This window comes from Pteronotus mesoamericanus, unplaced genomic scaffold, assembly GCF_021234165.1.
Source record: "Pteronotus mesoamericanus isolate MK-2021 breed Mesoamerican mustached bat unplaced genomic scaffold, CSHL_Meso_final scaffold_31, whole genome shotgun sequence".
NCBI lineage: Eukaryota > Metazoa > Chordata > Mammalia > Chiroptera > Mormoopidae > Pteronotus > Pteronotus mesoamericanus.
Window position 1 is genome coordinate 18,873,716 of NW_026555312.1, and position 13,908 is coordinate 18,887,623.

The 13,908-nt window shown below is 38.3% G+C and overlaps 1 protein-coding gene across 1 annotated transcript in view; it reads left to right on the forward strand.

Annotated features, from left to right (window-relative positions):
* The first annotated feature begins 343 nt into the window (after positions 1 to 343).
* Positions 344 to 13,908, forward strand: part of ELOVL2 (ELOVL fatty acid elongase 2) — a 76,528-nt gene continuing 62,963 nt past the window's right edge. Inside the window, exon 1 of the mRNA XM_054591901.1 lies at positions 344 to 466. Within this exon, the coding sequence (XP_054447876.1) occupies positions 464 to 466 (3 nt within the window). The 5' untranslated portion in view covers positions 344 to 463. The remainder of the gene's footprint in view (positions 467 to 13,908) is intronic.

Below are 13,908 nucleotides of genomic sequence, written 5' to 3' on the forward strand. Positions count from 1 at the left end.
GGCGGGTAGGTCCTCGCCCGGAGCCTGCGAACGTTGAGCCCTCGCGCGAGGAGTGGGGGTTCCCTGGGCCTGCAAATCACCGCCCGCCCCGCAGGAGGCGCCGCGGCCGGTCGGGAGAAGCCGCGCGCCCGGAAAAGGGGCGCGAGAGGCTGCACGGAGCCGCAGCTTCGCCTGCTTCGTCCCTCCCCTTTAGCCCTCCCTGCTAGGCGACAAGCGAAGCCCCCGCTAGGGGAGGGGGCGGAGAAGGGCGGACGCCCGAAACGGCCCTGAGGCTCCCTGCGATGGAGTGGCGCGAGCCCGAGGGGGCGGGGAGGTGCGGGCGGGCGGCGTGCGCGCGCTGAACGTGGGTGTGGGTGGGGGTAAGTAGAGCGGGCACGCGGGAGCGCGGGGCAGAGGGACGCCAGCTACCCTGGACAGCGCAGATACTCGCCGGGGTCGCTGTGCCGCAGCCGCCGCCGCGATCATGGTGAGTGGGTCCGCGCGCCACCACTGCCGCTCTTTCTTTCTTTCGCTTCTGGACCGATGCGCTGGGCGGGAAGGGGCCGAGCGGGCGGCGGTGCGGGATCTGCGGGTTCGACCGCTGGAACCCGTCGCTGTCGGGGGGCCGGGCCCGCGCAGGCCTGGGGAGGGGGCGGTGAACGTTTGGGCTGGGGGCTCACGGGCCGGGTCGGGCCGGGGCCGGCGGGTCTTGGGCACGGTGTCCGGGTCCGCGGTCCCGTCCCGGCTCCTCGAGGCGCCAGCTCGCGTCCAGCCTACTGTTGTGTGACCGCGGCCGGCCAGTGCCTGGGATGCCCGACGAAATCGCCCTCCTCCCGCAGCAGCCAGGCCCGCTCGCAGCCCACAGCCTCCTTTTCCTGGCACTCGCTCCCACCCTCCGGCCTGCGGCTCCGGGCCGTGGGGAACGGCGTTTCCCTCGTGTGGTACCGACCCAGCGTCGGGAAATTCTGGGGTTTGGGCTCTAAGCGGTTGAATTCACGTCTCCTCTGTGCTCCGTGCCTACCGTCCCGGGGGTGTGTCTGTGCTTGCCTTTGCTTCGCTGGGTTTGCAGAGTGATGTCAATGGGTAGATTTTCATTTATAGATCAGGATGGAGGGCCTTCTGGAGTATTCTTTTAACTACTGCCTCCCAGTTTATCAGGCCAGTACTGGACTCTGCTGGAGAGGTGGTGATGGGGGGAGGGGGTGTCTCTTGGTGTCCCATGACCTCCCTGGTTTTGGCACCAGAGACTGGGTCTGTGGCTAAAAAAGAGAAAGTGTGTTGTGCCATGCTCAAAGGACCAGTGAGTCCTAGGCAAAATGTGGATCCCACATTTGTTTAAAGTAGTCCATGTTTTATCTTTGTTTCTCTTAGCACTTTCATATAATTTCCTCTCCACTTCAGGGCTGGCTAAAATATGCAAATCGCCTGTTTTTTCCTCACTCCAGCTGACACTAGTCTGCCCTAGATTTTGCCCTCTTGACCCTTTCAGGCACACACAATTTATTGGATTGTATGTGAAGCCTTTTCTGGCCACTTTACCTAAAATTCCAGTCTTTCCCACCCCACCCACCACAGTTTGTATTCCCCTTGCCTGCTTCGTTTTTTTTCTTCTTCAGCATCCAATGTTTAGCTTACTATCGATTTTGTTTATCTTGTTTATTGAATGTGTTCCCCACTGGAATGTAAGTTTCAGTAAGGCTGAGATTTTTGTCATTTTTGTCCACTCCTATATTTCTAGTACCTACATGCAACAGCGCCTGGCACATAGGGAGTGCTCAATATTTTTTTAAAATTAACCCAACAAAACAGCATACTTTATGCTGATGTACAAGTGGGAAGCAGCACACCTACAAGATTATCTATCCAATTGACAATTGTAATGATGAGAATGTCAAGTGAAGTTTGAAAGGAGGGATGTTCTTGGAAAGAAGCTAGTCTATTTAGTCGCCCTCAATGATAAGAGTATTGGGTGGCCATTGGTTATGCCTGGGCCTGTCAACTTAATGCCCTTGACACTGGCACATGAGCGGGACAAATCATGTTTAGCACTCTCTCCTTTCAGGTCTGAATCTTTGTTCCAAATTATTATGAATTGTAATGGGTAAGGAAATAAATCCAAGGATAACTCCTTAACTGGATGATAGAGTCATGGGAATTGACCTGAAAGAGCCAAAATAAAGGGCAAGCTATTATGAGCTCTGCCCTATACAATTATGATACTTCCTCTTTAGATAAGCATTTCTCAGTAGTTTTGGATCTTCAGAGGAGCTATTTTTATAAATATAACCAAATCCAAGTTGTCTCACTATTTTAAAAAAAGGTAGGGTGTGGGAAGGGTCTGGGGTTAAATTCATAAATTAGTGCATCAGTTGAAAGAGGCACCCCTTTGGATTCATGTCCAACATGAACAGTCTCATGATGTCTCTACTAATTAGTTTTACTACAAAACAATTCCCTAGAAATTCCCTTTCGTTTTCCCATTTCCGTGGTGTAAATTGATGGCAATCCTTGTTTTAAGCCTGGAGAAGCGTTTTATATAATTTGAGCCAAACTGCTTGATGAAGTTTACATGGACAAGGGTCTGAAAATGATGCAATTATAGCCATCACTATACGAGTGCAGTGGTTCTGTGATTACTGTCTAGTCCAGAAAGGTGTTAGAAATTAAAGGTAAAAATGAAAGGAAAATTCCTTTCATTTTTTGTACTTGAAATTAAAACCAACCAAACAAACATAAATGAAAAACACCTTATTTTTTACCCCAATTTATATTTCTAGGAGGTTTTGCTATGTTATGATTCCAGTCTATAAAATATCAAGCCATTTTTTTCTTTCTATTCTTCAAAAGTGTTGAATTTTCAAGGGTGACAAAATCCATTTTTAAACTACCCAGTTGGGTAAGCCTAATTTTAGGTTCTTCAACAAAAGGTTGCAATTTAATTCAGTTCTCTCCAAAACGTTTAAATCACTGTTTGCGAGGTTCAGATCCTTTTATGGTTTAAAATTTAACTGGATCCATGTCATAGATCTAGTTATATTGAGAAAACAGGACCCAGTTGCTCTGGGTTGTGCCCATGATCATCTCCATCGTACCCTCTACTATGACAGGTTTGGGTTTTTAGGAGTAGACATTGATAAAGGGCAAGAAGTTGCTCTGGAAACTCTTCGTCAGGCCCAGCATGGTAAAAATATGCCAACATCAGTGGTTCTTCGGAATTCTAAAGTTACAAATTTTCACATTTGTATTTTTTCTTCACTGAATCAGGACGTCACTGATAGATCACTCACACTGACAATGAACCTTCTAAAAAATTGTTAGTTTAAATATAATTTAAAAATCTAACAATGTAACAGTTACGGAGTATAAACTGTTCTAGAATGGATGATGTGGCAATTCAGAACTTGAGATCTCGAGTCAGTCATGAGTTTGAATCCCAATGCCAACATTCAACTGTGACCTTGAGCGGATTAACTTCTTCAGGCCTCAGTTTTTTGTTTTGTAAAAGAAGACTAATATTTCCTAAGGTTGCTGGGAGGAACAGATAAGACGATGCACTTAAAATAAGTATAATGCTTAGAGTGCTCAGTAAATATTAACTATTATGACGTGTTCTTTTTCTCCCGTATCTGTTTGCAGTTGAGACACCTCAGAAGATTCACCTCTGAGTTCGCTTCCCCTTATGCAATGCTAATACATTTCTATAGCAGCAGTGTACAGTAGAAATATAATGCAAGCCACATAGTAATTTTAAATTTTTTAGTAGTCACATTAAAAAAACCAAGTGAAATTAATTTTAATATATTTCATTTAACTCAATCCATGCAACTACTTCAACGTGTAATCAGTATAAAAATGTTAGTGAGATTTTATGTTCCTTTTTAATATGAAGTTTTCAAAACTGGTGTCTGTTTATGTTTATAGCACATTCGATTCAGGCTAGCCTGATTTCAAGTGCTCAGTAGCCACATGTGGTGAGGGACTACTGTACTGGACAAAACAGCTCTAGATGATACACATCTTTCAAATTTACCTCTTATCTATTAGACCCTTTCCACTCGTGAGAACTCACTGCCACCTTAAACCTAGCATTACGAAAAGAAAGCTCACCTTTCACACTCTCCTCTCTGTTCCCTTTTGCTGTTAGTAATTCCACCAGCTCTCAAGTCTACTGTGTCTGAAATCTGATTCTCACTCTTTTTTCTTTAATATTGTTTATTGTATAATATTCTCATATTTTTACTAGGAAAAAGTTTTTAAATCTCTTTTCCTCTCCAGCCCCCTTTCTACTATTCTTATATTTTCTACAGGTTTCGTCTTCTGTGGTCTCTTTTTAACATTTTTTAAGTTCTTTATTTCTTCAGGGCCAGATTCATGTAGTAACTTAACTCTGGGGGACTCTAGCTCTAAAATGTTCAAAGATCCTCCTCCTCCCCTTCTTGAGAAATATATTTCTTTTCTGAATCACTGGGCTCCACATTCTCTTCATCCTTTCATCAGCTCTTTTTCATGTTGTCATAAATGCTATTTTATAGTTTATTTCTATAAACTATTTCTTTAACACCATTTCTTTAACAGATAGCCAAAGAAATATAATTACTTTAACTGATAATATATTAAAATAATCCACCCAAGAAAAGAAGCACAAAGCAAGGAGAAAAACCATGTGAAGGGGAAATGAAATTATTTGTTCTTTATCTACCTTTCAAGAAATATCAGAGTACCTGATTAATAATAATAGCAATAATCACAATAGGGATGACACTTTACATTTACTCAGTGCTTTATAGGAAACAGAGCACTTTCTCTGTGACTAGTAAACAAAGGCACAAGACAAAAGAATAGGACTGGATCAAGAGTCAAGAACCTGGTTTCTAGTCCTGGCTTTATTGTTGACTAGCTCTGTCCCCTTAAGTCACTCTGAGACACTGTTTACTCAACTGCAAAAATGGGGTGTTTTTACAAGATCATTTTGTCAGAATCAAATGGGTCTGACTGTTACATTGACCTTTCTTTCTGGCTGGATTTCCCCCCAGAAAGCTGTATGACTGTCTTCTCAATACTTTCTTAATTATACCTGCTATAACCGCTCTGTTTAAAACTGGGAACTGCCCTACCATATTCACACATACCAGATCTTACACCATTTTTTTTTTTTTTTTTTGCCTGTAACACTTATAATTCTAAATACTCATTTATATACCACTTGGAATCTTCTAATAATTATGATATTATAGGATTTTGTCCATTCGTACCCAAATGCCAACTTCATGAGGACAGAGATTTTTATTTGCATTGCTCAGTGATGTATCTCTAAGTATCCAACCTGCAACCCAGGATGGCTATAAATGCAGCCCAACATAAAATCATAAATTTACTTTAAACCTTTTTTTTGGCTCATCAGTTTTCATTAATGTTTGTGTATTTAATGTGTGGCCCAAGACAACTTTTATTCTTCCAGTGAGGCCCAGGGACGCCAAAAGGTTGGACACCCCTGCTAGGCAAATGCCTGACATATAGTAAATGTTAAATGATTGTAGATAAAGTGAATGCTGGTCCCAGTGCAGTGCTCTTTTCTCTTCACATTCCACTGACCATTCATAAAAGGAAGAATTGGGGAATTAACATTTGCTTTGCAAACATAATCACAGTACAAGCCCTTCAAAGAACAATATCTCTTTAATGCATTTAAAATTATCACAGTTCAGTTTAGGCATGTTTCAGTAATATAGTTGCTTCACGAATGCTTACATGGCTGTGTAACCTTTTAGTAAATGATAATGTGTATGTATTCCTACAACTATAGGTAAACTTCACAATCATATTTGTGGAAGGGGAAGGGTTATATCATTACTTTTATATAATGAAATGTATAATTATAATGTTAAGTTGTAACTGACAAATTAATTTGTCTTAGTGATATAAACAAGACTATGATTCATGAATTTACTGAGTAATTATTTTTATTTTACATATATGTTATATTTTTTGGCCTTTAGTTATCACTTAAATACATTACAAGTATAGTAATATTTTATATTTATTAAATGTTCTTCAGTGCATTTGTGTACACATTATCTGCTTTGATGCCTTACAAAAACTTTTTAGAGAGACAAGCCCTGTATCAATATACCTACCTTACAGGGGATAGAATTGAGTTTCCAAGAAGATAAATGATTTACCCAAGGTCACATACTAGAGGTAGCAAAACCACGCATGAGCCTTCTGATTCCTAAAATATCAACTCTTCTACTATTCCATATAGCCTTCGCCATGAGCCAGTATAAATGATGAAAGCAATAGCACTTTTCCCTATTACTATAGATGAGAAATCAGAATGACTTCCCCATGTAGTTTCATTCCCATGAATTATAAGAATAAATAGATAGGTATATAAGTATATGGACATTTAAACATTAAACATGTAAGACTAAAAGATTCATGTATATGGAAAATGGGGTATTCAAAGGAAAGTAATTTTAAATGGAGGTGATCATGAACAACATATGTACATATCAAACTTAATCTATTTACTGGTATAATAAATCAGAGAATACCCATAAGAAGATAATTTAGTAATTTACAAGGGAAGTAAAGTCCCTGTTTATAAATAGAATGAATGCAGTATGAAGACACTGATCCGAGAGACTAATAGCAACTTTGCATGTAAATTTTTGTTTCATAAAGAGTTCCTTATTTGGGTTTATTTACAAAACTTTAAAGATTTAAATTGCTTTTCTATATGGTTAGCAGAATTTGGTTAATAAAATCTTTACATTTAACAGGTATTATGGCTACTGGGTTTTTTTTGTGTTGTTTTTTTTTTTTTTTCAGGGGCAAAGGTTATTGACTGTTACACTGATGAGTTAAATTAAAAATTAACTCAAGCCCTTAAAGAAAAAATCAGAATGTGTCCATATTGCAAAAATAAAATTAGGCCATTTTCAATTTTCCATTAACTTCAGTTATAATCAGCTGACTTTCTTCTTTGCCTCGGGAGGACTGTTCAGTGGTGTCCAAGGCAGAGGAAGGAAGAGGAAGCCTATACTTGGACCTTCTGTGCTCCCATTCTAGAGGCTGTCCTTAAACTTTTACAGGGAAGATTCATTCTCTTAGAGCTGGCAGCTTTTTGGATTTTTGGAAATGCAGATTTCATGACTTTTAATGTCAGTGGTGAAGTCATGCTTAGGAAGGGGGGTGCTTTGTGCTGTCAGAAAAATACACAGTTGGCTGTACTTTCCATAGTCAACATGGAACTTAGAGGCTATTTCACACCCCTCTCTCTGTAGTCTGGAGGACTGTTATTTCTTTGTATTTTCAAGGAAGACATTACCTGCTTTCCTTTGGCCTTTTCTCTCTTCAGACTCCAAAAAAGAAAAGGCATATGTCCCAATTTTTTTTTTTTTTTGAGATTTACTGCCCGAAGTCTGCTTCAAATTCACCAGCACAAGGAAGCCACACTAGTTTCACTGTTGTGTAAGCCCTGTCTCTCCATCAAACAATAGTGTGGTTATTATCTCAACCCCTTAAAGGTCCTGTTACTAAAATGCTGCCTTGTCCCTTTTGTAAATTAGGTTTAGTCTATCATCCTTTTCTTTTTAGAATTTAAAAAGTAAGTGGAAATATCCCAGTTATATTATTATATACTTCTGAAAACACTATTATCAGTGATTGCTTCATATAAGATGCATGATAGTCTTAAGTCCTTAGTGCAAACTTTGTAAATAATAGTTTGTACTAGTTCTTTTGAAGGAAAGAGATGGGCTTTCTATATTGAATACCACATTCTTTAAAACTGATACCAAGGAGACATGAAAATATATTACCTCAGTAAACTTTTGATTAAATGTACTCATTGATTCCTTCATTCAACACATGCTCAATAACCATCAGTGTGCTAGGCACTGTCAATCTAAATATAAAAGACAGTCTCTGCTTCAAGAAATCTCCAGTACAGTGGGTGAATCTTATGTCCTCCAGTGCAAACAGGCCCAATAGCTGAGCCTTTAAGATACTCAGGCCAGCACATGTGCTTTCCTGTGTGTACCATTTTACCCAACAAAAAGACCTAGTCTAATAAGGTGAGTTATGTTATTACACACAAAAAAAGCGGAAACTAAACCCTTTTACTTCTTTATCATGCCAAGAATGTGCTTAGGGCCAGAAGGTAGTTGGCAGTTATAGAGCCAAAATCATCAGGATTCATAGAGCTGAGGTAAAAAATGTGTGTGTTGTGACACCAGAGCACTCAGAAAAGGAGCGAAATTATTGAGAGGAGGAAAAATCGCATCAGTTATCTCAGACACACCATGGGTAGAAGGAGCATGGACTTAGGAATTGAACAGACGTGTTTAAATGCACGTTCCCAGACTGGGTGAAGCCAGACCTACTGACTCAAGAATGCCTGAGTGAGGGGCCTCGCATACTGCATGCCAGGAATCGCAGTCACAGAAATTTGGAATCTAGTGCTTGGGGGGCACAAAGGAATGAGGAACTACTTTCTAGCAAAAATGTTTAGTGTATGCCTTATGAAGGTGTTGGAATCAATGATGAATCTTAAATAGGCTGGATTTTGATATGTAGGAAAAGGGAGGGATGTAGAATTGAGCAGAACATTCCATTTAAGGAAATAAGTGGGTAAGGACCCAGAAGGCACTAACAGGTGTACTTGAGAAACACTATACTGTGAGCAATTTATGAACAAGGTCATATTTTCACAGAACCTAGTATAGATTAGGTGCTCAATAAATTTGTGAAGGCTGCAGACTAACTGGATAATTATACGGATCAGTTATATTTTGAAGAGCCTTGAATCTGAGGCTGAGAAGTTTCTTCTAGATTTTGTAAACCAGGTTTTTAAAATGGAGAGTTAAATGATGAAAGCCTCATCTAGGAGGATTAATCTGTTTCCATAGTTCTGTGGCTGGGAGAGAGCCTGGATAAGGAGGTTACAGTGGGGATGAACTAATATGTTAGTTTTCAGTTATTTTCACGTTATTTACTTTTGAAAACGTACCTCTAACTACACACTCCTGGGTTTAATCCTCTACTCCATTTATCTCATCTATACAATATGTATAACACATAGTAAAGATTGGTTCAAATAAGATAACATATATAAAGTCTCTCAGTACAAGATAGCTAGTATTGGGTACTCAAAACTAGTGGCTATTAGCCACAGAAACTTAATTATGTTCATCCTTAAAACCCTAACTTTTTTTTGCATGCATGAAAGAGAGACTTAACTACTTGACTAATATACATGTATTTATATTTTTAAAATGCTGATTATCTGGTAGTATGGATATTAGGTTTAATATTCAGGACTTTTTCTGGAGAGAATGAAAAGTGATAAAGATTTTATTCTCTGATTTTCTTTGTTCTTTTTAAGCTTCATGAGTTCTGTTAATTAATGAGAAATTAAAAAAAACTGAGAAATAAAACTAAACTCGTTGCTTAAAAAGTTTTTCTTACAATTTCTCATATGTAGATGCACTCATATTATAAAACAATATATTTTGAAAATTGTTTTATGGATTTGAATCAGAGCTTTAGAAAATCCTAGGAGCTCCACATAATCAGATTGAACTTGAGTTGTTTGCCCAACTGCCTACATCAAATTGCACATGGTCTTGAGCTTCTTAATAATGCTTAATCTGATGCCTTAACCCCTAAAAATTTACCCTACAAGAAAACAATTTTTTCACTCCCTGCCTTTTCCACTGGATCAGAATTATTTCAGTTGCTAAAATCCTAAGTAGGGAATATTATTGGACTTTTATATTGTATTCAAAATAATGAGGGAAGAGAATACCTGTATGGACATAGCATCTTTTCTCACCTTTCCCCTGTCAGTTTAGAAGTAGTGAACATTGATTAGAAATTTTAAGTGCATGAGTAGAACTGAAAAAAGTGGCAATATGGAACTAACTTTGTATGCTTAGGAGAGGACAGCATTAAAAAAGCTAGCTAAGATCAGGTAAGAAAGGTAGACGGTATGCTGGACATGTTGAGGGCGGTGAATAGACCAGCCTGGCTGGTGTAAAGGTGTCACATAGAAGACTGGTTCAAGCAAGGCTGGAGGAATGCTTTGACCCAAACGGAATGAAGACTGTGAGTTTTTGGTAGAAGTCCATGATGCCCTCCAGCGTAAAACTCCTTTTTACCTAGTAGTCATTTTTCTTGTGTAACTTGACTCTCTATCTATCTGTTCATTTTCACATAAAGTAGAATAATTACATCTTCAATTTGTAAGCAACTTTAGAAACTTTCCACAATGTCCCTAATAATGGTCATCATAATACCATATGTTTGTATAATACTTCTTAATTTAGAGAACACTTTCGCAATATCAGTTGCATATTATTTAGTTTGATTTTTTAGTTGGTTATTACTTCTCCCACTGAAATATAAGCTCTATGAGGGCAAGAACTTTGTATGTCTTATTACCACTGTAATTTCAGCACTGGAATGGTGCCGGCATATCATAGATACTAAAGAATACTTGTTGGCTACATGGACAGATGTGTAAAGTAGCTTTCTCATGCTTGAGGAGACAGACTCAGAGATTGATTATTCAGTCATACAACTAGTAAATGGTGGATTGAAGATTCAGACCCACTTCGTACCTATGTCTCTAATCCTTAATCCCATTGCTTGCTTCTTATACTAACTGGCTTTCCTGATACCCATGATATTTTAAGCAATACTGAGAAAAAAACAGACTATAAAAAATGACAGGTTTAATCCTATCAAAATGTAAAATTTTGAGATGACAGAAGCCATTATAGGCTGAGATTTTTTTTTAAAAGGCAGCAGAGTAAAAAGGAGGTATTTGCAATCTATATACCAACAATATATCGATTGTTATATATACAAATGACTTTTACATATCAATAAACAAAAAACAGGCAGTCCATTAGAAATATGGAGAAGGGTTATTAAATGACAGCTCACTGAAGAGGAAATCTACATAGCCAATAAACATTTTAAAGACATGAACAACAGTAGTGATAAGGAAATGCAAAATAAAACTATCCCACAACCATGAATTTGACAAAAATTTAAAATGCCGACAGTAGAAAATCCCATGAATTCTTAAGAGCAATATGGTCGTTTTTACTAAAATTAAAAATGTATTCCTCATATAACATAGCAGTTCTGCAACTAGACTTATTCCCAGAGAAATTCTCACTTATGATCACAGAAACGTGTATAGCGGCATTGTTTGTAATAGCAACAACTAAAATACCCATTAGTAAGAAAGTGGATACATAACAATATAGAATAGTCACATGATAGAATACAACAGTTATGGTGAATGAACTAGTATTAACATGTTAGATCAGGCTGCAGAAAGGTAAGTATGATGTAATTATATATAAATGTACAAATGTACAAGGAATGCTATTTTTGTTGTAAATATAAATGTGTAATAATCTGCACAGGAAGGCTTGACATCAAATTGATTACAATAGTTATATTTGAGGAAGGAACAAGGGACACAGGATTAGAGAGGTATACGAAGGGAATGTCAACATAGAGGTGTTTTATTTCTCGGTTTCTAGCACCTAGTAGGTGTATTCAAAAATACTTATTGAATTACTTTTAAAAGATTTGAAATAAATATGACACGACTTTAAATGTGTGATATATTCATTTTACCATTCTCTACATTTTTATGCCTTTAAATTTTTCCCAAGTTGAAGTATGTTTGGATTTGGGATCTGCATTAGAGTCTCAGGTTAGAGATCTGGTAAGTATAGCACATGTGGAACTGATGAGCCATAGGGCAGGAGGGCCTTTTATTGTTTTCTTATTTCCTAACCCTTTTTTGACTTAATCGAACATCTGAAAGGCCTTACAAAGTCAGACTGAGCATCCATGCAGTTTTAAAGAGCTAAAGGACAATGTAGAAGGGCATGTTTGTCATTCTCGACATCAATGAAAGGAATAAGGATATTTTCCTTTAAGGATATATTCCTTTAAGTAATAAGGAAAAGAGAATAGCCAAATAGTAATAGTAATAGCAGTTAATAACATTTATTGAATTCTTACTGTGTCCCAGGTATTGTTCTAAGAACCTTCCCTGTTTTTACACATCCTCACAACAAACTTTGGAGTTCGTAGTCATTTCCTTTTTGCAGCTAGGGAAACTGAGGCAAGTTGGAGAAAGAAGCATAAAAGTAAGGAAATCATTTTTACTCAAACAAGTGATACACCATGAATATTTATGTTTCCTAGTTGAAAGTCAGTCGTAAAGGGCTTTTGAATGCACTGCATGTTGTATCCTCTCACCTTCCTTTCTCTAATCCCTAGTTTACCCTGTGTTGTCTTTGAAAATATTTATGTTGAATATTTCTTGGATCCATTTCCATTGTTAACACGCAAACTGGAATTTCGTTACTCTCCTTTTTACACCATTGCATTTCCTCTTCTGGTTTTTCAAAAATATATCATTGTTGAGATAAGCACTAGTTAAAGAAGGGACGTTTCTCTTATATGGTGTCACTCTCTTGAGATTTTCCAAGTATGATGGCTGTGGGAGATATAAGGGCATGACAGTGTGCTACTGAATTGGGATTTGAAAATGCAGGACACTGAATGAATGTCTGTTAGGTTTCTACTGAGTGTACAGGCCTGTCATGGATGCTTTTACATACATGAATTCACTTAATCTTCACAATGTTGTGAAGTCAGGATTATTTTTCTCTCTTTTTACAGATAATGGAGATGTTGCTCAGACATAATGTTTTGTCCAAGGTTATTGTAGCTGCTTAGTGTCAGAACCAAGACTAGTACCTTTGTGAAACTCTCATAATTTGCAACAAAACACAAAGCCATGCTACCTGTTTTAACCATAGCCTTAAGTGACCGCCTCCCCACACACAAGACGCAGGATTGCCTAAATATAATCACCACGTACATGAATGGTAGGAAGACACAGCCTTGCTCTACCAGGGCTGTGCAACCTTTTGGTGTCTCTGGGCCATGCATTAAACACAAGAACACTAATGAAAACTGATGTGCAAAAGAAAAGGTTTTAGGTAAATTTAGGATTTTGTGTTGGGCCACATTCATAGCCATCCTGGGCCATACGTGGCCTGCAGGTTGACCCCTGCATGATGGTCAGTCATTTACTAGCTCTGTGAAATTAGACAAGCTGCTTCACTTCTCCGTCTCAGTTTCCTGATTTGTCAAGGGAGATGGAAATACCTATTTTACAGAGTAGTTGAGAGGATAAAGTGTAATATACCCAATAAATACAGTGATCTAGTAGACACATTTAACTGTTTGCATTTATTATTGCTATTTTTATCATCTTCTGTAGTTTCTATGATGAAGAAATGAGTAACATTGGGGATAATTTGGAAATTAGGAACTCCTGGGCTTTATAATGAAAAAAATATTTAAAAAAGTAAGCTACATGGCAGCTGTAGGTAACTAATGAGGGATAATTTAATCATCTTTTTTTATATATAAACCAATCAATAAGTAAAAACAAAAGAAAGCCTGCCATCATTACAACTTGGAGGCAGTTTACTTTCCTGATGGAGATAGTTACTCTGGACTGAAGCCATCCAATCACTGATTAGTCTCTCTGTCCATACCTGCTCCTAGTCAACGGTAAAACCTCTTTATAAAAAGCAGCCACACCAAAGAGATAATTAGAAAGTTAAATCAAGCAATAGCTTATCAAGGCAGTAGTAACAAGGGAGGCATGCAGTGTTCTACGACAGGGACCTATTTTAATCTGTTATGGAGTTAAAATGCTACATTAAAATTTCTAGCAAAACCAAATCCTCAAAGAGGAAAAGACAGCCTGTAGCCAAAGCAACTTACACGGTTATAAAGAAACTACAGTCATTTAGTTGATGGAAATGAAATCCATGTGTCTGTATATTTTACACCCAGAAGTGAAATTAGTCCAAA